Raw genomic sequence first — 25985 nt, 5'->3', positions numbered from 1 at the left:
TAATAAACATTATTTCTAAACAACCAGAAAGTAAAGGTTGCTTATTTCTGGTTTGATGTAAACATTTATAGCACAGCTCCATCCTTAAACAGTTAATCTTATAGTGACCTATTAAAATAAAATGAATTGTGTTATAATTCATCCTAAAGCAACCTCAGGGTTAGTGTATCAGGTAACTCCTGCTTTTGCAGTCCTCATGACGTTTTTAATCAAATTCAGCTGTAATTGCTGGAGCATACACATGCCTCTTTTAATACTCTGCCTACATTTGGGACTCATATGAGTCTGTTTTCTCTTAGCGTATCTAATAAATAGAAAACATGAAAAGAGCACATTTTGCAGGACTCCGAGCTTTTCCACCGTTTCATTTGTTCTAGCAATTGTCCGACAGGCTTATGAGAATCGAGCACTTGTCAGGCTCCCCCCCACCCCCTTGGATAAAATTCTTTGTGGGTTTTAAGTCACTGGTTGCTAGCACCCTCTTAAAGGGGGCATAGGCACAGGCGAGAGCAGCTGCCACGGGAGCGAGCTGGAAGCACCTATGTGCGAGAGGGAGAGATTTCATAGGCATCTTTAAAAAATCACTGCCAGTGATGAATGTTGAAATGTTGCTTACATACAAGTCACCTACAGTTTGTTGATGAAAACTTGAAATGTCATGTCTGCGTTGGAGCTATTTGTGTAAACAAAAGTTCTCTAACTTTCTCTGCTCTGGAGTGTGTTGAGGGCGGGGGGGGGGGGGGGGGTGGTGGTGATTTTTTTTTTTTTTTTCCAATGCTACAGCTGTTTCCAATTTGCCAGCAATTTTCTTTTGGGCTAGTAAAGCTCCCAAGATGACTGCAACTAGCCACATGGGTTTCTTGACTCAACTGTGGGGTTTGATTACAAGGGCTAGCAAACCCAGCTCAAGATTCAGGGCAAGCATTTCCCCTGAACTTGTAAGTGCTTTACATCCTAAGTTTTTGTTAACGCCAACCTTTAAAGTTTATTTCACTGCAGCTTATTAGGTGCGTGTGCTCAGTGGTCCTTGTCAGAGCTAGGCTGAGATTTTGGGCACGTTTGCTTAAAAAATAAAGGAAACTCACGGGTAAAATACGCGGGGGGGGGGGGGGGGGGGGGAAGAGACGCGAACGCCTGTTAGCTGCCCCTCAACGCAAATAAGAGGAAGAGGGGTTTGTTAACACAATAGTAAGCCCTCGGGGTTCCTCTTCAGCTACGTGTTTTGTGTAATTCACACGTGGAAACGTGAGAAAAGAATGAAAAATTACTTTGAAATGTGATCCTATTCGGTCACTAGCTAGCTCGGTTGTGAGTGTGCAGAAAGAGTTGTTCACATCCCCACAGAATAATGAGATTAAGGCTTGCAAACGGCATTTTTAACCCCGATGCGCGCGGGTTTTTTAAAGAGCCATTTAAAAATGACAAGGCTGATTAGGGGTTTTTTCGATTCCCTTTCTCTCCTACGCACGTCGCAAGTCCCTCCTGTCGCTTTGATTTTTCCTTCCATCGGAAGTTGTCTTCTCCCTAAAATCCCTGTCGCTTTACCTTGCCTAGGAAACTGTTTCTCTTAACACAAACAACAACAACAATTATAATAATAACAAAGAATCCGAAGAATTTCTATATTAAAAAGTGGCTCTGGCGAGGTCCCTGGTCACTGGGTACAAGTCTGAGTCTGTTTTCCTTGGAAATTGGGAGGAATGCTAAACGCCTCGTCTACCAGAGAGTAAATTGTGTGCGGAGCTCTAGGCACGGCTCCCAAGTTGCCCTTTCACCCCTTCACTTTATATGTTCCTCTTATTAAGGAGAAAAATGTTTCAATATGTTGGAATTTGGGGCAAAGCCGGGAAGGAGAGAAAGAGAATAGAGAGTGGAAGGACATTTTCCAAATAGTTTTGGTAACCCTTTTGAGGGTTACATTTAAAATTGATGTCGTCCTAAAATCCCTGGAAGTTTCTTCCCCAGGTTAGTGCAAAATATTATCTGTGAACCCTTCTGAGATGACAATATGCACCAGAAACGTGACCCCGTTTGGGAAAAAATATATTCCTGAACTGAAGATGTGTTTCCTTTCTCTCCCTAAATGTGTTACTATTTGATAGGGTATTATTAAATAGCTAAAAGGATCTGGAGGTTTCAGCTTGCAGAGAGAAAGGCTGAATTCTTGATCCAATAGAGAGAATAGTTTCGAGACGATTTCATCTCTCTTTTCCAGCCGTGTGCATCTGCAGCGTCGTCTGTCATATTTTCGGTTCTGCTTCAGGGGGAAATGGGTTAACTATTTTCAAGGTAAGAGTCAGGAAAAAAAGCTCAAAGTAAGGAACGATGATTTAAAAACGGATATTTGAAACTTCCTTATTTAAAAGGGGGATTTAAAGTAGCACTTGAGCTCCACTCAGCGTCTCTTTTCGGCTTGACTCCTCAGCAATATTTTTTTTTAAAGAAAGTTGTGAATTTTCTCTCTCTCTTTTTTTTTTTTCTTTCTTTTTTTTTTTTTTTTTTTTCTGGTTGTTCTTTAAAGTGGCGAGTAGCTCCAGGCGGGCTCATTGGGCGAAGATGCCACATAGCCATGATTAATATGAGGGAGCAGCTGAAATATTGATAAGGGGGAAAGCGGAAATCAAATGAAAAGTAGAGGGCATAGAAGAGAGGGAAAGGAAAGCACGTCCTGGAGCTGCGAGCATTACAGAAGCCCCCTGAGGAAATGCCTGGTTGATGCAGCCTGTCTGGATGGGCTGGGAATTTTAACTTCAGCGCTGCTTTGGATCTAACAAGTTTAATCTCTCCTCTTTGCAAAACTGCAGCGGCAGGGTAGTAATCCAGAACTGGTGGGGAGTCTTATTTTTGGTCTCAACCTGGATCTTTACAAACTGGTCTGCCACTGGTTGAGGGGAAAGGGTATAAAAGGTGAGTCATTTAAATAATAGTAATAAGAATAAGCAAGAGGCGAATCTAAAAGTAGTTTAAGAGGCCCTTTTATATTGCGGCTGATGCTGGCAGGGCAATACGATTGATAAATAATCCACAGCAGACTTCTTAAGACTGGCTCCAAATATGCAGATGTATTTATTTATATGAACATGCGTAATTATAAGAGGGAGGTAATCGGGGGTGGGGGGAGCGCTAATCAGGGGTAAAGAGGGGAGCAGGGGAAACTGATATGTGAATCCTTGACCCTAGAAAATTTACTGGCTAAGCAAAATTACCTTGTCCCTCAACTCTGCCTACCCCCACCCCCCGTTGCAAGTTCAGAAGCAAAAGAAACTGGAATGTGTTAGGAGGGAGGACGACAGAAAAAAGAATTGTACTTATCAGAAACACATTGTCGATTTTATAATCAGTTGCCCTTCTGTGCCAGCTGGCTGCGTAATAAATGCTTTAAAAATCAATAAAAGGGGGGGGGGGAGAGTTACGTGCAGATAGCGAACTTTTATTTTCCAGAGTTGTTGGGCTGTGGGTAATTTTTTTTTTTTTTTTTTTTGCTTTCTCTCTCCCCTTTTTTTTTTTATTTTTTTTAAATCAGCAGATGTTTCAAAGCTGGCTTTGGGGACACGGAGGTGTTTCCCTGGCTCTTTGGCATTGCTGGGGGCGAGGACGGGCTCTCACCGGGGGGGGGGGGGGGGGGGCAGCTCCAGCGCGGCGCGGGCTTCTTCATTAATCAAAAGAAGGCTATTTCGTGATTAACCAGCGGTGTCTGGGTTGTATTAGATGCGGGCAAACTGAACTAGCTGCAAAGTTAGGACCCCACAGCTTTTTCTGAAGAGCTTGCAAAAAAACCAAACCCAAACAAAAACCACCCAAACCCAGGAGTATTGACCGCTCGTGCGCACTCCTTTATGCCTCTTTCTAATTCTGTAGTAGAATTTTTCTACAGTAAATTCTGGGTAAATTTCTAACTTTTCCCTTCCCACCCCGCGAAAATGGGACCGTCAAAATAGCAGCACTTAGGAGCTGCATACTAAGGGGAGGGCTCGTGCTTCCTAACGATGCACTAATTACAGTAAGCTAATCGCTTTCTGGTGCTTTCCAAGGGGACTAAAAATCCTGAGAGGAGCGGGTAGGAAAAAACAGTTGTCAGATAGTTTAGTGACTTCAGATTTATTTTCCCACACACCATTACATTTTTCACTATCGTTGTTAATCTCTGCATCTCCGTAGTGATGACTTGGGGGGGAGAGGCAAAAAAACCTGTTCATCAGGAGATCATCAAGTCTTAGAAGTACAGAAAAACAGATGTACTGCGTTGATGCAAGCCTGAGATAAAGCACCCCTATGTTTGACTGAGTAACGGCACTATCCCAAATAGAAGGGCTGAGATTGACAACCCTGGGGGTTTTTTTAATTGCTATTTGGAATGATGCTTCCGTTCCCTATATTTTTTTTTTAATTTATTGTTTAATTATTATTGGTGAGAAAGGTTCTTTAAATCAATAGAGGCCGGCAGGTTAATGGCTCGGAATGGTTTCAATGAGTCACGAAAGGCAACTGCCCTTCATTTAGCCAAGTGAAACCCTTGGATACAAGTCAATAGGGTTAACTAGTCTCGACATGAAAACATGAGTATTTCAGCTGGTTTTTAATTGTTGGCTAAGAAATTCAGTTAATCAAATGTCAAACATTTCCCTCTGCTCTGGTCAAAAGTGAAGAAGGCTCTTTTCCTGAGGAGAGAGGAGGAATCCAAAAGCAAAACCAAACTGTTGTTAAAGCATAGAAATAAAACCTTGCTTTATGAAGTCCTCTCTATTACTTGACTTTTAGTTACTGTGGTGGACGTTTTTCTGTGTCCTTTAAATGGTACACTTGAATGCTTGATCACTTCTCTTTAAATGTTATTACTAACCTTACTTCTCAAGCAGTGCTTTGTTTCTTTACTTTTCTACATACTATATATGACCTGACTTTTTTTTTTTTTAATTTCAGGTCAATTTTAGGACTTTTAAATATATCTATTAAACAAGTAAGGATGTTTCAGACTGTACCAGACACTTCGTCTTACGTCAAGGTAAGACATGACAGCATCTTTAAACAGGTAATGTCAAAAATTACAATCCTCCAAAATTCGCAATCATTTGTATTAGTTGAAAATCTCATTCCCGTTCTCACTGAATTTAGCAGAAAAAAAAAAATCCCTCTACCTTTGGTAGGAGAGGGGTTAGAGTCTCAAGTATCAGAGTTGTCATTCTGGAAATACGCAGCATTGAGTCAAAAGTTGTATTATCAGGGACCAACAATATGTTAAAGTGGTCTTTTCTTTTATAAGGCATTGATGCTTGGTTTGATGGGTTATACTATAGCTAGTATTATAATGAGGGTGTCCTGAATTATATTATAGTAGTGGTTTGTTGCTCTGAAACCAATATGATAGTGGTGGTGTGCTACCAATGTTATATCATAGTGGTTTTCTTAAATTGACTTCCAATTTTCTGATTTCCTAGATACCATTTAGTCTTGAACCAGAGCTGAATTTCATTTAATATCCTTCTACTTCTCTGCTGTGCCAGCTACTGAATTCAATATGCAAGATGATATGTGAAGTTATGTTTTTTGAAAGGTACATTTCAAAATGGATTTAGAGGGGAAAAATATTTAATGAGCTAAACCAAAACATCTCTTTCAGTTACCAGAGATGGATTGTCACACCAGGAAATGCTACATAACACTGGGATTTCTTTCACAGTGTTACTTATGGTTTTCCTTGAGCAATGCTTCCATACAATTTAGTAGGCAAACAGACTTCAGTTGGTTTTACTGATAATGGCTAATGCCAGATACTGCTAGATCTTGTACTCTAAATAGTTGTTTGTATATCTTCTTTTTAAGCAAAAAATATGGATCTTGGAATGTATTTTGATGGGCCACTTCTGCCTCTTTCTTCTTCATAAGATTAAACCAAATACCAAAGAAGGGTTGGCACAGCCTTGTCCCTTTATAACTCAATTGAGTACTATATTATATTTGACATCATACAGTTTTTTTTCCACAACAGTTCCCAAGAATGTAAATAAACCAAGCCTGGGACATCTGGGTTACACGTTTAAGGCAAGCCCCGCATGCAACAGCACTTAGGGAAAATCTAAAACACAAGCCTCTTCTCTCCCAGGCTGAAGAAACACAGAAGGGTGTTAACTAGAGCTGGGTGGATAATTTGTAATGAATAATTTATTACAGGAATTTAGTCTCCTCCCCCCCCCCCCCCACCTTAGTTAATGATCCATGTGCCAATTGTGACTTTCATGTACATACACGTTATTGGAAATGATTCATTGAATGATTTCTGTATATAATCCCTAAGCTATGGTTCATTTTGCAGGGAGTTTGTTAGGAGTATTAGTATTTGAAATGCAAAGTTGGTGGGATGACTCCCAGGTCATGTGGTATTACTTGTATTCCCTGATTGGGTGAACTTGTGCAGTTCTCTGGACCGGGTTTCTAGAGCAAATCTAACCAGGAATAGTCAAGATTTTATATTCACTTGATATCCCCTAAAATCGCACTCCTAGCTCAGCTTTTCAGGGAATGTTGGTGATTTAATTTTGCTTATTAAATTCTTATAGCTTTGAACCATATTTTGGAAGAATAGAAACTCTGTGGAAAACAAATGAAATCCAAGTCTCACGAAAGTAAATTCACTCAAAGTTCAAGAAAAGAAAACATGTTATGCAGTCTGTGCCCAGCTTTAGCATTAATTTCTCTTTGGAGTTCCTGTATGTGGGAAATGATCTGAGATGTGTTCTGTTTACAATGAAGAGATGAAGGCCCTTTGACATCCTATAGTATGGTATCATTGCCTTTTGTTGTGAAGCTAGATCCAGCCGCTGCTCCAGTTAGTAGCAAAATTCCTTTTGAATTAAGTGGAACCAAGATCCAGGCCTAAATAATTTAACATTCCAGCAGGATTGAGTGAGTCTGTCTGCAACTGTGTCGGGATAGCCTTCTCATTAAGTACAGTCCTGCAGGCAAAGTGCTTGGACAAAGTTCCCTTCACATAAGCATGTGTTTTATCCACCAGGAAGAACTCCTCAGGCTGGACTTATATCCAGTGTTTCAGTAGTGGAGGGTTAAGTGAGCTGTGTGATGCTGAACTCTGCCTTTTATTACAACCCTTCATCATCAGCTGCCATTATTTTGGGCAAGGACCTTGTCTTTGGTATTTTGTCTGTAAAGCTTCAATCACACCAGTGTCATTGGGGAAATGACTTGTTCCTGTGCTTAAAAAACTCAACAGAATTTTGACAGAAGTCTCTTAAGACTGACCCAAAGTCTTCTGAAGACAAAGGAAATATCTCCCATTGACCCTTAAAAGTTTTAAGTTGGGCAGTTCAGTTACCAGTGGTGCAAAATGGTACCTGGGTAGCTCATTCAGACCAGTGAGGCTGTTCATAGAAGTAGGAACATGGTTAAATTCAGGAGAATTAGAACCTTAAACACATGGGATAGGTCAGTCTCTGGGCTGTGTGCGTTTGGTGACGTCTTCTACTGTCTTGAACGCGTCCAGAGCCAACAGACTCTGATGATAACTGGCTTACTTGTAGACGAGATGGGACTGACTGATGATCTAGGCAGATAGTCAGGAAACATGGGTACAGATCCAAGCCCTGACAGAGTGGGCTTGGTGTTCCTGAGCAAGACATTTCAACTCTCTGTTCCTCCATTTTTCCATCTTTAAAGTGTGGATGGAAGTGCTGTGAAAGAACAAGGTGCTGCTCAGGTTTAGACAGCACCTGCCTTCTCTTTCCTGCTTCCCCACACTGATCTTCGAGGACTTCCCAAGTTGTGGTGAGCAAGAAGTTTGAAAAGCAGGAGGTTGAGTTCCAATTCCTCTTTCTTCCCAGGTCTTTTTTTATTATTATTACTATTTTCTTTTCATGTCATTCCTTCTCCAGAAAAACATATTTGCTTGTCTTGTGGGAAGGAGAAGTATTTTATTTATTACTTTTGTGGGATCTCAGTTGATGATGTGTACACTACCCCCATTACACAGCAGAAAAAGCAAAATTTGGATCAATGTCATCTACAAATCCTCTTCAACAAAGGCATCACATATATAAACTTTATATTTATTCAGTGCTTTGTACAGAAAAACGCCTCATCTCTATTTGTTGTGACCGAGAGGGGGTTGCTAGCAGGCTGTTCCACAGGAGCTCCCAGGAGCAACAAGTTCACTGTCATACCCCTGGGGTACAAAATAGCCTAGGACCACCTTCAGGCCACGCTGTTTTTCTTGTCATGGCTTTCAAAATGCAAGAGAGGGGTGGGACCGGAGGAGGAAGAGGAGGATTTCGTTTTTAAAATGGCTTGTTTAAACAAGGGTGCTTTATGTTGAGTCATACTGGAAAGGTTCAGCTTCTCAGTGTTGTAATCTTGATTTACATCACAACCACATAGGATGTATGGATCTGTATCTAAAGCACTGTTAAAAGATCCTATATAACCTCATGACAGGACTACCCAATCTTCTCTCATACGCACTTTTTGTATGGGCCGTAACGCAATAGTGGGGTAGGAAAACTCAAATATGAAAAGTCATTTTGATCCTTACTGGTTTATTCTACATAACTGATAAAGTATTTCTATTCCTTATACCGTTATGGGACTTGCTGATCTGCAAGTACTTAATCATTTACAGTATATCAGAGGGTGCTAATCTCATCTAAACACGAGTATTTGACTTTAGAGAATGAAACGTGTAATATAATTGGGAAATTAAATTTTAAAAGACAGCACTGGCATCCTGACTGTAGGGATATGGAAAGAATTAGGGCTATAAGCAAAGCAACATGACCTCTGAGTACTGAATTTTTAATTATTACCATTGCCACAAACTATTCCGGGCCACAGGAGTCTTCGCTCCCTTTCTGCACTGCCAGTTTGTGGTTTAAAATGTGTGTAAAGGCAGGCGGTACAAGAATAATTTTGGGGGTGTGTTATTCACCCGCGCTTTTCTCCTGCCCTTCGGCAACATCCAAACGCTTATCCCCTCTTCTATCACTCCCCTCCTCGCACAGAGAAAGTCATTGCTTCTGCTTTCGGTTCCCCAGCCCGTAAACACAGCTCCTGCCCTTCCCTCCCCAAGGCAGCGCCTGAAGCTCTCGGGGCTCTGCAGAGCATCCCGGGGTCGGGATGAACCTCCCTTCTTCTGGAGCCCCTTTTCCAGGTACCAGCCCTGCCAGCTTGAGGCAGAACCTGCTGGGAAAAGTCCCTTGGCCTTCGCAGGAGAAGTCAAAGGAGAGGGCAGCGATTCTCCCCATCACACGGGAGCGGGTATCCTGGCATCACCCCTGCTTTTCCCCTCCTTTCCTCTGCCACGCCTGGGGATGATATTTAAAATAGTCTCCCGAGGCGGGGGGAATAATTAAGGCAGTTCCCCAGAAACAGCTCGGGTAATGCGCTGGACCCCCGCAAACCTGGTGGGCTTGGGGGAGGCAGCGTGCTCGCCCCCCACTCCCACCCCCTGGGGGGGGTTTGGGGACCGGCCACAAAGAAACTTGCGTGCTCCCCTTTGCGAGCTTGTGCGGAAAATTGTCTCCAGCCCAGACCTTTGAAAGGGCACGAAGATGGACTTGCCTCCGGGAAGGAACCACCGTGCAAGGGCGGGACTTTTCGCTTTTAAAAAAAAAATGGATTTCATGCAGCCATAACGTTTGTGGGACCGTACAAAGAAGCATATTCATGGAGGCAAAATAGTCTGGGTGGCTGGAAACAATATTTGGTTTGTTCTTTCTTTCACTCTGCCTGGAAAGTTTACAAAAGCCCTAAAGAGAGGGGGGATTTTTAAAATATTTTCTATTTTTTGAAGGACAAAACAGTGAGATTTTCTTTGGAGCGGGCACTACGAAGGCTACTGACAAACCTTGACGTTATCTTTCCCGCTGAGCAGTAGCAGCCAGAGGCTGCTCGGGGACAGGTTGCAAGGAAAGAATATCCCGTTATTTCTTGGGTTTTTTTGCAACAGAAATCTCGCAGCAGACATGGTGCCGAGGGGAAGAAGCTGCCGAGGGACCTGTGCACGGGTCATCTGTCCCACAGGTGCTCAGAGATGCAGAGATGCTGGAAATGCGGCTATGTGGAATAGAGAGAAACCTGCCCCATGCTCTTAAGAACAGCTAGAGAGCCTTAGCCTGGCAGAAAAGGGAAAATCAAAGCCTTCGTGGACTGGTTTTTCCCCAGTTCAGGTAGAGTTGCTCCTGCTGGAAGCATCTTCTTGCGCATTTTCCGTTCCTGATTTTTTTTTTTTTTTTTTTTTTTTTTTTTAAATTCCTGGTGTCCCTCAGAATTTCAGTTCCTCCCACCTACCTGGGTTGGGGAAGACGGGACCAGACACCTCCAGTGAAGGTGGGAATTGCAGTAGCTTTGTCGGCAGGTGTAAAGTGGGCAGAAGCTGCTGTGAACTCTTACGTCATTCTCACACTTCGTGATGATTAATCTACGTATATACCGAATCGTTCTCCTTTTTTCTTTTTATTCCCTCCCCCCAGCTCATTTCTTGAGGCAGAAACGCTGCTAAATTGTTAGACTTTAGCAAGTCGTTGATTAATGGTTCATGACAACTCGGTGCTTATGGATTTAGTTCTTATTTGCACTTACCTCTCTATTTTAAATAGAAAATTCCCTTTCCACTTCCCGGTGTCCAGCAAAGCCCGCCTGACTTTTTTCCCGTGCTCAACCCCAGCGCTGCGTGGGGAAGGGCTGGCATTGTTTCTTCCCCTCTTTACCTTCAAGACACGGTTTGAATTTAGGTCGAGAAGGTGAGAGAAACGTTGTTCCTCTCGTGGAAATGTAGCACGTTGGAGCTTTCTAAAAGAAACCAGGCTCTCGGGCACAAGGGACACGCTTTTACAGTGACTCCCGCCTTTAGACAGCAGCATTCAAGCAACTAACCCCCCTTCCTTCCCCAACTCTGCGACCTTCTAATGGCTCCGTTCTTTCACAATTTACAGAAAACGGCCCCCCACCAATACGCTGAATCTAGGGAATTTTGTATTCCAGCCTTTCCTATGCTCTCCTAGCCCTGTGTTTAGAAACAGAGCGGGTGTGGAGGGAGAGGGGAGCAAAAAGGGAAGAAAGTGAATGCTAAGGGGGAAAAATGCTTTAAATCTTTCCTGCAAATCTCCAAATATATGAAGTCTGAGGAACAAATTCAAAGCAGGCACGGACGCCTGAAGAGAAGTTAGAGAGAAATATTCTGTTCCATTCAAGCGCATCAAGGGTCTCGCTGAAGTCTTGTTTGGCTAAGGTCAGACGAGACTGGGTTCTCCAATAAAAATAAATCTCAAATTAATTATGGCCTCAAGCGAGGGGCCAGACGTTTGGAGCTAGTGCACTGCAGTCTGTTTTTTTGGCCTTCAGTATTTTTGTTTTTTTGTGCCTTAGCTTTTCAATAATTGCGGGATGGGGGAGGAAGGGAGGGCGGGGGCTGGTTTATTGGGACATGGAGCTCAAATAAAACTAGCCAGGACACTGCTTACCCCACTCTTCGCCTAATTGCGATGCAGCTTCAAAGCTACTGGATCTTCTCCACACCACTTTTAAGACATTATGTTTTACTTAGTACCGATTAGCAGTGAATAACTTTCCGGCTTCAAGTTCCCAAATCCCATGGGCTGTTCCTGTAGACCAAGAGGTAGGAGGGACCCGATCCTTCAGCTGTGAGGCTGGAAAACTCTGATTCCTTTTTATTGCTGTAGCTGAAAAGCAGAGGTTTGCCCAATTAGTTTAGTTTAGAATTGGGATTCGTTTCTGGGGATCAAATCCCAGGGCTGTAGTTTGGGCTTTTTGCTTGTAAGAATGTGGGTTTAGAAAATAAACAAAACACGTTGCGTTTTTCATTCTGCAACGGAGTCGGTGCCAGAGGAGACTCAGACCCGGAAATTTTAAACATTCACTGAAGTTGGTGGAGATTTTCCCTCTAGTAAAGACCGGAGCAGAATAGACGCTGGCATTCTGCTAATACAGCTCCGGGCAAAGAATGATGGTAAATATTGTAAACACGTTTATAGAGGATAGAATATATAGGAGGTTTTATATATATATATATATATAAAAAATATATATACACACACAATATACTTAGCGCAAGGTGTGTGTGTATATATAGATACAAAAAGATAGTTTAAAAAAAGAGGACACTTTGTCATAGTTAGCGGGTAATAGTGGGAAACGAGCCACTTTCTAGCGACAAAGTCAAGGCGTGGCTGCTGGTTTCTGGGGCTCCCCTCCCCTATTTACCGCGCTAGTTCAAAGCCACAGTCCCAGGCTGGGGGTTAAGGAGAGCTCAGCTGATGTTGTTCGGGTAAGAGAGGGTGATATAAACCAAACCCCTTTCCCATCCTCCGAAAATAATATTTCTAACCTGCAGCTGAGGCCCGGGAAGGTTTTCGTTATGTTTATTCCTACAGAATAACTAGACGGTTTTAATTATGAAGCGAATGACCGCTAATCCCGCCTGAATTACAGACAGAAAATCCATATCTTTGAGGTTGTGTAGTCCCGCGAAGGACCGGCATTGAACTACACCGAGGGGTTAACTCCTTTGATACTGGACGTGAAATAGTCCTGGGCCAAACTCCCCCCAGCGTCTCATTAATTTCAATCGGATCACGCCAAAACCCGGCGTTTTCACCTTCTCTGTGTGAGGCTGCGGTCGTTGTAATCCAATTATAAGGACGAAGAGAGGAGGTGGGGACATGCCAAGTGCTTGAGATCAATATTGAACTAATTAAAAACGTGGGTCGAGAATTTCGTTTCATTCATAAGGGGAGTGAAAAAAAAAAAAAAATAATTGAGGAGTAACTGATTTCTACCAGCCTGTCCCAATGTAAGCATTTGAAATCTTCCGTGGTTGCCAAGATCAAATGATTTTCCAGATGTCTGGTGGTAACCACATTAAACAGATCATAATTCCTTTACTGTATATACATATGCATCCAAAAGCTGAGCATCAGATTAAAAATTGCGCACATGGATCAGCACCGTGCCCGGGGATGGCTTCGCTTTCCCCTGCCTGTCTTTGCTCCCTTCCTCTCAAACAGTTAAATACCCAAAGTCCCACTGAACAATCACCTAGGATGATTCAGAGCTTGGCGCACGGAGTTTATGAATATTCCAGCCTTTTCCAAAAAAAGTTGAGATAACTTCAAGGGTGTTTTTTTTGTTTGGGGTGTTTTGGGGGGTTTTGTTTGTTTGTTTGTTTTCAGGAGGGAGAAAAAAAAAGAAAAGATGAAGCAAAGGTTCTATTGTTACATTATTTGGGAGGAAAATAGTAGATTGTTCGGCTTGTCTGTTACAATGTTTAACAACTTCGCTCATTACCTTATCTCTTGGACTTTTCGCAAATCTTATTTTAGACCAAACACAAGAAGTAAAGGAGGGATCAACCCTAATGGACCCGATCTAACAAGTGACCCGAAGAGGTTTCATTTCGAGCCATCCTCAGACATGCAAAATAAACCCCTGGGGGTCACGGTGCCCGTCTGGCAATAAAATGCGGAGCTGGGCTCCTAAAATATCTCAAGGTGGGATGGAGGGTGTCTGTTTGACATCTTCCAGCCTTTGGGAGCACTGGGGATCCGCTGCGGGTGCCGAACTTGTTTGGCTTTTCAGCCCGGAGCTGGGGAAAGGGTGTTCTGCAAATGTTGGGCTCCTCTCCCATAAGCTGGGCACGTTTTCAGGTGGTTTCTTCCCTGCCGCTCTCAGCTTTCCGCCTCTCCCCCACCGCCAGCCCGTCCAAGACCTGTCGGTCACGCAGCCTAAACCCAAAAGTCTCTGTGAGGTCCGTGGATGACAGAGGTTCCTTCCAGGGTATTTTTTTTTTTTTTTCCCCTTCCTTTCGCGGTTAAGATCCTCAGCCTGTCCTCTCCCTCACCCCCCACCCCCGTTGTTTTTCGGGGCTGGTAGAGAGTATTGTCTAGAGAGGAAACCATTTGGGTTTTGAAAGGATGCGTTTCACTCTTCCCTTTAACCTCTTGCTTTTCTGGTTGCTGCAGCCTGCCATGTGGTAACGCTGAAGGGGGAGTGGGGAAGAGAGTATTTGCGGGGCGGGAGGCGGGGGGGGGGGGGGGGACCCGGGGACGGGACAGAGGGCAGGGAAAAAGAAAGAGTAATGAGGAAAGCAAAGGGTTAACCGTGATTTCTTTTAATTGAACTCCAGTTCTTGTGGCCCTAGGCAAGGGGGGACCTGACCCCGCTAGCAGCATCCAGATGTGCTGCTCTCCGGGGACCCCAGCGCAGACCCCTGGATTGTAAAGCAGACAGGGGGAGGACGGGGGTGGGGGGAGAGGGAAGGCGGTCGGGCTGTCCCCTCTGCTCCCCCCCCCCCCCCTCCCCTTCACCTCCTGGCTGCAGACGGCCTCAATCGCTGGCAAGCAGCAAGCCAAAACCTCCAGGTCTGGTCACGTTCAGTCCCGTGTCTGCATCTGAACTAAAAAATTGTAGCTGAATTGATGAGGCTAATTTCAGAGGAGGGGGGAGGGAGGGGAGGGAGGGGCAAGGGGGATCTACAGCTCTCTCCTGCCAGCTTCGGTCTTGGAGAAATAAAGTATTAATAAGGCATCTCTGCCGCAGCCGAGTAGAAACACTAGTGGCATTATTGCATTTCCCTTTTGGAAGGGGCGGGTGCAGAATAACTTTGGATATAATTTTGATTCCCCCCCCCCACCCCCCACCCCCCGTGGTTGGACTAAAGACAGGGGGAAACAAAAAGACTGGACACAACTGGCACTGGACAAGGTAATCCTCTCCACCGAGAGATCTGACGTGCAGGAGTGTCCTCCTGCCTTGACACTTTTCTTTCTTGGCTTCACCCTCTTTTTATTCCACCCTCTGCTCTCTTCCTCGGGCTGCAACAGTTTGCAGAAGTGGGGAATAAAGGACGCCCAAAGTGTTGCATGATGTGTTCCGCTGTTAGCTGCTTGTTATTTTTGCAAGTGGGGGGGGGGGGGGGGCGGGGAAGCGAGTGAGTGGACAGGCGGGTATTCTCTCCTTTCCTCGGGTCCTTTGGAGGGTTTCAGCTTTTCCCGGAAAAAGGAAAGCGCGTTTCTCTTCTGGTGATCGCTCCCGTTTGAATGAAAGAGAGAATTGCACGTCAGGGGTTCGCCAGGTCTAAAATGAGATTTAAAGGCTGGTGGCTGGGGTTTTTTTGCAGTGCCCATTCTGACACGGCATCCGGGAACGGAAAATTCAGCTGTTCTGACAATTATTGTAAATTTTTGTCATTTTTAGCTTATAAAGTGTTTTGGGTTGGGTTTGTTTGGGTTCACCCCCCCCCCCCCCCCGCCCCCGTCTGAGTGGGGTTTTAAACAGCTTAGCGAGAAACTTGCACTGTGAGAGGAGGCTGGGGAAAGCACTCCCAGCCCCTGAAATGAAATGGATGGACATCCATCCATCCATCCATCCATCTCAGTATCTTTGCTTCAGAGCCCGATATCCCAACCCTCCAGACGACTGGGAGTGAAGGGAAGGGGTGAAAGTGGAAAAGACCCTCCACTTCCCTGCAGCCCCATTTCCAGCCCCTGTTTAATTGCTGGAGTCGTTTGTCTGTCTTGCATTATTGCACTTACCGCTCATTTCTGGCAGGGACTGGACCCTCGTCTCATGCTCCTTGCTGGGAGGCGTGAAGGAGAGGGGCCGGAGTATGTTTTAAATACGTTTTAATCGCCAGACTTTTTTATTTTTCTCTCTCTGCCTGCCGCGACCGAAATGTATTTACGGTTTTCTCCCCTTAATTTTTGCCTGTGACTGGAAAACGCATTAATAAAAAAATCTGTGGGAAGAGACGGAAATTCAGTGAGTCAGGCTAAAGCTGCTCCAGCCAAAAGAAAAAAAAATTGCAAAAAACATGTTAAACTGAACTGTGGGATGACACACGGCGCTCGCTAATACGGTTTGGGGTGCAAGGCAAGGTCTGCGTTGGACTGGCTGCCTTAGCGACAAACAAGAGCTGACAGAGGTAGCTATTGTTCTGCCCCTTCTTATCTAAATGGAGCAAATATCCTGTATGTAAAATATATATATTTTCATCAAGAAGGCAGGACCAGCGGAGAGACGAAAGTTTCCTTCTCGAGTGACTTCACTTCCCAAAATTAGCAGAAAAAAACGTTTCATCCGGTTAACTGTCTCTTTTTCGCTCTGCTGCAACAACCAAAGTTAAAAAAAGAGAGAGACAGAGAGAGAGGGAGGGAGGGAGGGAGAGAGGAGGAGAGGGGATACAGAGAGAAAAGCAAAACCGCTGGAAGGGCAGGGAGAAAAGCAAAAAGAGAGAGAAGGATTAAAAACTTCAGGAGGCTTCGGTTGCAGGCTAAACCGGGTCAATGTGTGGAATATTGCTGGTACCGGCTGGAAGTTATTCTAGATGGACGGCACTATTAAGGTAAGGGGGGGGCAGGAGGGGCTGGGGGACCCCTCCAGCCGGGGAGGTGGGGGGGGGTGTTGGGATGGGGCGCGGGGGTCGGGGTCCGGCTCCGTCCCTCCGCCCCGGAGCGGCTGGTCTCTCCTCCTCCTCCTCCTCTTCCTCCGTTGCTCGCAGCGTGTCGGGGCTCTCCCCTTCGGCTCCCCGCTGCCCGGGGGGCTTCGCAGCCGACGGGGAGCCGGCTCGTACCCCAGCTCCGCGGGGCTGTAAGGGGCCAGCCGCCTGCCTGCCTGCTCTCCGCGGAGGTGGGGGGGGACGGGACGGGGCCCAGGAGGGGGCCCCGGGGACCCGCCTGGCTCGGTGAAAAGACAGTGACAGCTCCTGCCCCCGGGGCTGCGAGGCGCCTCGGAGAGAGCCGGGGTGCCGGGGGGGGCGGGGGGGGAAGGCTGGGGCCGGCGGCGAGAGCGGCTCGGAGGAGGCAGAGGCGAGAGCGGCTCCGAGCTTGGCCTCGGATGTGTGCCCCTGGCTCCGATTTCCTCGCCCGGCCCTGCTCGAAAGGCACTGCTGGTGCTGGTGGTCGCCCGTGCGCTTTCCTCCAGAGGTTTTTTTTTTTAATTATTATTTTTTAGGTTGGGGGGGGGGGGGGGAGCGAGGTACGGGGCGGTTTGGAGGAGAAACTTCACCCTAACTTGGGGCGAGGCAGGGGGAAGGGGAAGCAAAGAGTGTGGCAAAAAACCGCGGACCAACCAACCTCTGGTGGCCTTGAGCAACCGAGGACTGCTGCGAGTTGGAGAGCGGTTCCCCCTCCCTTACCCCCATCCAACCGGCCGGTCCGTCAGCCTCTGCAAAGCTAAACCAAGCCTTTTCCAAGCACCTAGAAGTGGCTCACGCTGTTTCTCAAAGCCCAGGCAGCAGAAGGCTGGCTTTCTTGCTGGGGGGGGGGGGGGGACGACGGGGACGGACACCCTTGTGCAGTTCTTACGGGCTCTTCTTGAGGGAGCACTGTAGTACAGAAGCAGCTCGAACAGCAGAGCCTTGAAGCGAGAGACGCTGTGGGTGTGTTTGGGTTGGAGGATTTCGAAAGATGCCTTATCGCCTGGGTGGGGTGTTGATCTCTTCTTAAAAGTCGTCTTTTTCTTTTTTGTTTTTTTTTTTTTTTGCTGACCTGGGGAGAAAGAGGCTGCAAACTGGCAGGAACTGAAACCTTCTCCCTTAGATTGCAGCTTGTGACAAGTGCACTGTTTAGAAGGGTCTCAAAAGAAGGGGGAGGGAAGGAGATGGGCAGGAAGAGAAAATGGAAAGAGGAAAGAAGGAGGGAATGAAAGGGTGAATGTCGGAAAGGAGGAGAGAAAGCAGGAGCATTGAAAGCACAAAATTTGGGAGGTATGGCAGGAATAAGACACATTTCCCCCATCACCTCCTCAGATCTGTAGCAAAAGTAACCCAGGCCTCATTCAGGATACTTTTAGTGCACCACAACCTTCTTTGATTTGTGGAGCCCTAAATATTGTGCAGTGAAAGTGCAGAAATTTCCCATCTGTACGTTTGCTGTGGTGCACACATGGACTCGCTTTTCTGCACAGGCCACGAGCCCCCCCGCACCATCCTCTGAAAGGTGCTGAAGTATTTCCATGACCCACGTAGCTTGTGGTGCCTACTGGTAGCTCCTCCTCTCCCCAGTCACCCAGTATTACAAAGTATTATTGCTAACCCCCCTTCAGCCCCCCCCCCCCCCCCCCCCAGTTTGGAGATGAGGAACTGCAACACTTAGCAGCTAGGCCTACAGTCACGTTGGGGAGGCCATGGCGAAAGGAGGAACTCAGCCGCATCCCAGGTCACTGTCCCGGCTCCTGGATCTGTCCGCTGACTGCTCTGCAGCCTTTTCTTAAATTGTCCTGCCTCACTTGTTCCAAAAAGAACTTGGCTAAGAGAGACAGCATCCAGACATACCAGGGTCTCCTCTTGGGTTAATTTACTGAGCAGTTCCAGGCTCATCAGCAAGTTGCTGCAGGTCCCCATGTCCTGTTTGCTGCCTCCTGTAATTTACCCCTTTTCTGGACCATGCATTTAGCTCAGTGCTCCTGTAGTTCCCTCAGGATTATCTGAGAGTTCTTGCAAATTTTCTTAGTGGGGAGAAAAAGAGTGGGTTTCCAAGGACTATCAGACCCACGCATCAACAGATTTGCTTCAGCTCACCACTAAAAGGAAGGGGTTAGGCCACCTTGCCTAGCTTGTCTCAGGTGAAGGGCAAGGGGAGAGGATGTGGCTTCAGATGCTTAAGTGTTTTTAATGTGCTGAGCTCTATATATAACCTGTGCTTCAGGGTAGGGTTTCTATATTCTAAGACATAGTAAAGCAAACCTGTACTGTATCCAGAGGAAAGCAATTTAAAAGCAATTGTATTGTGAGATCTGCTCTCTTGTAGGCTGTATGCACTGTTTTCTCTCAAAGCTGTGCATTTGGGTTGGGAAATAATATGGCAGAAAGATGCACATGAGTGACTACAGAGCAAGAAAAACACAGAAAAAGGCTTTCATTATCTAGAGCAAGAGCACGGTGAAGGACCAGATGAAACTTGTGTACCGGCATGGTTAAGAAGCACTTCCCTCCGTAAACTCAGAAATATACCTGTCTGTGTAGGAGATAAATGCTATGCAGCGCAGAATAGATATGGGAGAGGGCTACGCGTTCCAGGTGGTTGTCTTCAAGTTAAACAAAACAAGTGACTGTTTTTTCAAATCTATGCAAAAATATTCCATGGACAAATTGTTTTAATTGAGCCAAAGACTTTTAACTGCACAGTTGGCAGATGCAGGAGTCTGAGTCCAGCTTACTATAAAAATCTCTCCCTTCACCCTGTGATCCCCAATATTGTGCCTGTATTTTCCTCTTAATGTTTTTATGCCATTCAGAAAGAGTTTTGATGACAGACTCTCTCATGGCTGGTTTTGACTATGTGGAATACTTTAACTGCAAACCTGCCCAACTGCCAGGTAAGTTTGCAGTAAAAGGGTAAATCCACTGTAGCCTTGAGCTGTCCTAAGGGCTCACAATCACATGATGATCCTGGGCTACATTTGCATCCTTTGTGGACATGGTGTAAAGTGTGAATTGAAGTTGTTGTCGGAGTTTTTTAACCCAAAGCTCAGGGAATTCCACAGATATAAACATATATTATGGGATTAACTTGGGACTCTAAGTCATCTTTCCCCATCATGCACTGACTTACATCACATATGATGTTGCTGAGCCAATGCACCAGGTCTAGAATGCGTTTTTATTTCTTCACAAATAATTATTTATCTTGAGGGGAATTAGATCACTTACTGAGGTGGTGGGAGGCAATTTTTGCTGCATTCTTCAAATAATCTGTTTAAAACCTGACAGGGGAGGTGGACTGGCTGGCCTGAAAAGTGACCTCTAGAGCAATGCTCTAAGGTCTTCTACGGAGAAAGAAGTGCAGCAAATCTTTATTAGTTCATTTCCATATTCAGTTCATATTCTGTGAATAACACTTGCAGAAGATGATTGGGAGGCAGTGAAACTCAGGATGGCTTGTGTTTGCACTAATTTTAAATAGTCAATAACATTTTTACTGTATGTCTCCAGATACTTCAGATCACATCTTCTTTGGATTAACATCCCGCTTTGACTTAATTTACATTGTGTTTGGGGGGTTTGGTTTTCATTGCCTCAAATTAAATCAAAAAAGGGTACATCTAATCTCAGCAAGATGCCCATGCATGGACTTCCTCACAATAACAAATGGTGTGGTTTCAAACTGGTTTAGTTGTTTCAGTTCCACTTTACATGTGGACAATAATTAAAGTAAATACACTTGCCAAAGCCTGACTGTTAATAAAAAAAGCACTTTTTGTGTAACTGCTGCCTTCATTCTGTGAAAGGATGTTTAACCTTATGTTCTGGACATAAGAGATTGACCATCTGAAGGGCATTCAATGAAAATTTTGCATTACTCGAGTAGATGACAACCATAGTTGTCTCCTTCCATGAGAAGACAACTTGTATGTTGGTGTTGCTATAGCAAAGGGTGGAGTAGGGTTTCTATAGCAATCACTGTTTCTTGTCATTTGTGAACTGTAGGCGCTCGCCTCTCATCCTGAAACTTGGCCATCAAGATCTTGAACTAAGAATATATTTCCTTTTTGAGTAAGTTTAAATGCCTGTTTTGCCATTTTTAAATTGCCCTGGCTTTGGCCCTTTAGAGATTGCCTTTCCTGGCAAAAAGGCATTGACTCTTAGGGCAAGACTCTTCATCTCCAGATTAAAAAAAAATAATAAAATCACAAAGATGCTTGCTCACTGGAGACTTTCCATGTTGCTGTCCCTCAAAAGCAATTTTGAACAAAACCACCTGAAATTTCCAAGGCATAAATGATGATATTCCCTGATACCCTAGTCTCTATTCAGCTAATATTTATATTGCATCATGGCTTTCTAATATACCACAGCAAAAAGCTGTTAGAAGCATTTTGTAATTGGAATATTTTTATAATGCTACTTTATTTTCCCTCAAAGATCTGTATGCAAATGCATTGTGCCTTAGTATGAGCTTACAATCACGCTGTAGTACTGGGTGCTTTCGACTCGAGATGTTCAGTACTAACTCCCATTTGCTACGCAAGTAAAACACTTGAAAAGTCTTTTTAGAGTCGGTAAACTGGGTAGCTCTGCTGCTCTGTAAGAAAATTGTTCCTGCTCTAGGAAGGAAGATTAGTCTGAAGCAAACCTAATACACAACAAAACAGCACCAACTGCTTAGAATTTAGGCATTTGGGGTTTCACTCAGAGGCTTTAAAGAGGTGCTGAGAGCCTTGTATAGTTTGTCTCTACCACTGTGGATTTTACCCTGACAGGATGTGGTCACTTTAAGTAGTAGCTTGCATGTCTTGAGAATTTCATGCTTTTATTATAATTATTTATTTTAATTTTGTGATATTCCTGCTGTAAGATGGTAGTGGGGGGAGGCCCGGTTTCTGTCACTCCTTGCAGCGTTTCTTCTAAGGAGTGTTTTGCTGGAGTTTTGGTGTGTAAGAGCATTCATTGGAGTAGTACGAGAAAGGGACAGAAATCAAGAGAAGCAAAGGGTAAGGTTGCACCTTGAAGTGAGGTCTTAGATGACATGCTGATAAGGTGAGATGTGTTGGGGGAAGGGCATTTATAGCAATTTTTGCAGGAAGCAGAGTTTATTTTCTTCAGGTCTCTTCTTCTTGGTCTTACGGAAGGCTTTCCTCTTGATTTCAGTTCACATCTTCTCACAAGGATCAGACCTAGAACTTATGAACATATAAACAGAGCATCTTCCATTCTTTTCCCCCCTGTAAAACATCCGCATGTGAAGTTCTTCTACAGCACCTCATAAGCTGCCTTTGAAAAATGAAATTTTCTCATTCTGCCTGAGTTTACATGACCACTTAAAGAAAGACCGTAGGTCCTATCTCAGTGCAAACATGCACAAGCAGGAAAATTAAAGGAGCCAAGGGACCCTTAACTTCAGATTTTCAGATATTTGTGGGTTTGCTAAACACCTAATGCTGCAGAAGCATGGTGTTAGTACGAGAGCATGCATGAATGTGTGCATGGCTTGCCTAAAAAAAACAGGTCTAATACATTAAGCTCAGCTCTACCACTTGGTTTGAAGCCAATTTTCCCCCCAAATGTAAAATTCTCTTTAGATCTTTTGTTCTGAATTGAACAACAGATCTATTTCCAGTGTCTGTGACTCTCATGTGCTCTCGTGCACATGTGAACATAAGCGTCCAATGCATATGTAGCACTGGCATGTAAAAAAAAGAGCTGCCTGCAGTGTACTTCTCAGTTAATACAAAGCCCTGTCACACTTCCCTGGGTGATGCCTAAGAACACTTTCTGAGTGAACAAATGTTTTCTTACAAGGCTGTGAGTGCATATTTATAGCTGGTTTTGAAAATACAGACTAAAATATCACCACGCAAATGTGGTTTTCTGCCTCCTTCTGGAAATAATTCGCCTGATGGCGGACCCAAGTCTTTGCTAATGTGCGTGCTGCATGATCACAAGCACCCGGGCAGTCAGGGTGCCGATCAAGCAACTTATCATCAACCTAAATTGCATAAACAGCAATGTATGTTACAGGACTATGTATAATCTACTCTACTGGGTTCCAAATATCAAAGCCTTCAAAATATTAATGCACCTACTGCTTATTTTCTTTCTTCTTCTCATTACCCAGGCCACATAATTACTGATGCATATCTACACAGCTAGTAACACTGATCTAGAAACCTGTCTCTTGTAGTAAAGCCACAAACGTTACCTCCCTCCTCCCCCACCTCCGCTACGAAAAGCTTTTCTTTTAGCTGTAAGACAGAGACCTAAACAAAAGAGATGTATGTTACTGTATGTTACTGTTGAAGACATTTAAGTATGTCCTGACAAACCTTCTGTTTCTCCAGTGACAAACAGCACCAAAGGCAAAACTTTGAAATAATGACCTGACAGGGACCGTCAGTATTTGATACCAGAGACACTTTATTATATCTTATTCTGTTTTGTTTCCATGTTTTGAAGCCAGAACCCTAAATATAGGTATGTAAGTGCATATTTATGTAACTAAGCAAGAAGCTTGATTTGTAAAGGTACTGGCAGCCTGTAACATTAACTTTTGAAGGTGACTGTTCCCTCTGAAAACCAGGCTGCTTTCTAGGTGCTTAACAAAGTACTTTGATTCTGTGTAGAAACCTGTTCATTAAGATTTGCAAAACTGGCTAAGGGGCATTGAATATACAATTATCACTGGAAATAGATGGGAGAAGTAAGGCTAAATCCCACAGGCGTCTTGCAAAATCTCAGCCTTTGCTTCTTTTCAGCATTGGTATGACCCTGGCTCTTCATGTGTACCAAGCATTCTTTCTTTTCCAGATCTTTTTAAAATACAGTCAGAAACACAGCTCAGTAGAGGCTTTTGCAGTAAATGTCATGGATACAGCTAAGCTAAGTGGTTTATTGGCATATATCTTGTTCCTGTTCTTCCAGCAGAGACTAACCCAGAGCTCAACCGACCACAGGGCTGTAAAGGAGTAAGAAACAACTCAAAAAAAATAATATTATAAAACACCCACACCCCAGCCTGACAAGGCTGCACACCCAGGAATTAAACGTTAGCATACTGGCCCATGCTTGTCAATCATGCAGAGGGAGTGAAAATAACACAACGGGCAGGAGAGCCTTTAATTAGTCATTTGCTGATTTCTCACTCAGCAAAAAAACTGTCCTTCCTAACTACTGCTGGTTTTGATCTGAGGGGAGGAGATAAATCAGCAAGAATACAGTTTTTTAAGTTGGTCGATGAGTGAAAAAAAGAAACCGGAGTAAGGTATGGTGGGGTCAGTGGAAGGTGTGGTGAGTTTGGGAAACTGATTTTTGTACACTGAGAAAATTCTTATTAGAACATTTTTTATAGCAGTTTTCTTTAAAAAAAAAAGATAAGGAAAAGATTAGGAGAGGTTAAAATACCCTTTTTACAGCTAAAAGCAGAAATTTGGCTCTCTGGTTTCTTCTGAATAGCTCTTCTTGTTGTTCCAAGCTTGATTGACTTATAACTGCATCTGAACCAACCTCACATCAGTTCCTTTTTATCAGCCAAAGTGAGACTTCCTGTACTCCACAGTCTGGTTTCCTGATGTGTTTCCTTTTTCCTTTTAACAGAACAAAGGAAACTGTAACTCCTCTGCTGCTCCTGTTCCAAATCTCCTTGGGACTTCGTATAATGTTAGCATCGAACATTTGCCTTTTATTTTTTTTTTTTCTGCCCAGTCTCTGAGTCAGGCTGCCTAGAGTCATAGTGCCCTCTTCATATCTACTTGAGTTTTGCATTGCCAACTGCAGAGGGGCAAGAACCGTGTTGCTGTTGAAAAGAAGCCACTTCCAGAGCAGTGGGCAGCCACCATGCTCTAGTCTACCCAAGTAAAGCAGAAAAGGAAAATCTTGGCTAAAGACTCTGCATGTTACTAGAGATACAGGATCTTTAATGTTCTCCTAAAGCAAATAATCAGGTGTTGAGATCTCACTGATTTGCACAGGCTTGTATGCGTGAACTCATTTGGTATTTGAACTTGGGGCTGGAACTTTGTGTCCTGAAAAATGCTGGCCACTGGCAGAGATGCTCCCCAAAACAGCTACACATATACAGTACAAATGGCATTGCCCTAGTACATACTGTAACTGGCAGCCTTATGCATTTTAACAGGAATGATTCTCTTAAACCACCACACTGAATGGCAGTTACTCTCTTCTAACAACTGTTTCCCTTAGCTGTTATGGGGCTGCAGTTCTATTTCAGTCCTGCCAGTCACATTAGGAACATGCTATGGATATGAAAGATTCAATGCAAAATCCAAATTTTGCCATGAAGTAAGGAGCCTGTCCCTTGGGAAAGCACCATCTTCCCCCAGCTACTACCTCCTACCCAGCTGACAAGCACACTGTTTTGCTGAGATGCACCATCCCTTCATGATCTCCACATGTCAGAGCTGATGCTTTTTCTTTAAAAGAATCCCAAATTCTTGTTCACTTGAATGACAAGAATCACTTGATCTCGGATCAGGACTGACTAGATGCATGTAAAAGTGCTTCTGAACACAACTAATAGCAACTACAGAAGTATGGAGTTATATGTTAGCACAGAGTTAAGTGCAAACATGGGCCTGATTCTGAGAAATATACACGGGATATCTGCAAATTCCCACTGAAATCAGTGCAATTCGTTCATGCTTAGAGTTTACCCATTTATCCAACCCACCAGAGCTCAGCAGACTTAGAAAGGAGAGGGGAAACTGCAAGCTCTGCTGCCTGTTGGCCATCTGCATATGAATTTGCAAGTTCAGCCTCTCCAAAATAGGTAGCTTGTAACCAAGGTTCATTTATCCAAACCATCAACTTTCAGGAATGGCAGAATATGGAATAGCATAAAAGATTCTGGACTTGGACTGTTTTCTGCATACGCCTTCATGTATGTGTGTGGTGTGTAAACTTGAAAGGGTGGCCAGATAGGCAGTGGTTAAAACAGACTGAAGCAGCAGAGGATTCCTGCACCGCATCAGCTAACAAGAAGGCAGAGTTTCCAGGGAGCCCTGCTCACCCAAGCCTAAGGGAGGAGCAGGAACTATGTTGCTTTAAGCAAGGAAAAGAATTAACATCATCGCCCTCCTACAGAATTGCCTTTCTGCAGGTTTCAATGTACTGATTTGAGGTTTTCTCATGTAATACCAAAATCTTATGACTTTACATTGAAAAGTGTAATTTTTAATCAAATAACTTTGGATTACATAGGGAAAGGTATCAGAAAATTATATCCCTTCTGTAAAATCCAGGGGAAAATCAAGGAAGTTTCACCTTTTCTGCTGTGTTCTGTTTATGGAACAATTTCTATACAGTATAATTCAATTTCCATAAAAACTCTATTGATTTAATCCCTATTAAATTCTGAGGATTTGTCCATGAGGGTCGTGTTGCAGATCAGCCTTTAGGACTGACTCCTGATTAGAACCAGAAGTTGTGACTCGTATGATTAATTCCTTGTATTATAGTAGTTGTCCCCAGAGGCCCCCACCAAGACGAAGCATGGCACATAGATGGAATAAGA

The 25985-nt window shown here is 44.2% G+C and overlaps 1 protein-coding gene and 1 long non-coding RNA gene across 8 annotated transcripts in view; one reads left to right on the top strand and one right to left on the bottom strand.

Moving 5' to 3' along the window:
• The first annotated feature begins 2541 nt into the window (after positions 1-2541).
• FLI1 (Fli-1 proto-oncogene, ETS transcription factor) overlaps positions 2542-25985 on the top strand; it is an 89324-nt gene continuing 65880 nt past the window's right edge. The window contains exons 1-2 of one of the 6 annotated variants that reach the window (XM_049799410.1): positions 2542-2907; positions 4921-5002. In XM_049799410.1, coding sequence (XP_049655367.1) covers positions 4964-5002 — 39 coding nt within the window. In that variant the 5' untranslated portion in view covers positions 2542-2907; positions 4921-4963. Of the gene's footprint in view, positions 2908-4027; positions 5030-16203; positions 16364-25985 lie in introns of those variants that run through there. The other 5 variants (XM_049799409.1, XM_049799406.1, XM_049799405.1 and 2 more) reach the window with 5 other exon arrangements.
• Positions 8037-15647, bottom strand: LOC126038149 (uncharacterized). Of its 2 annotated transcripts, none has more exons than XR_007505928.1 (2): positions 15555-15641; positions 8037-11684 (listed from the first exon to the last, which is right to left on the bottom strand). It is a non-coding gene; the product is annotated as an uncharacterized LOC126038149 (long non-coding RNA). The 2 variants fall into 2 exon arrangements; XR_007505929.1 differs by lacking the exon at positions 8037-11684 and adding an exon at positions 14924-15096 and having other exon boundaries at positions 15555-15647.

The sequence above is a fragment of the Accipiter gentilis genome, chromosome 5 (assembly GCF_929443795.1).
Source record: "Accipiter gentilis chromosome 5, bAccGen1.1, whole genome shotgun sequence".
Classification (NCBI taxonomy): Eukaryota; Metazoa; Chordata; class Aves; order Accipitriformes; family Accipitridae; genus Astur; species Astur gentilis.
The sequence above is the reverse complement of the archived record's forward strand: the minus strand, read 5'-3'. Positions and strand labels throughout refer to the sequence as shown.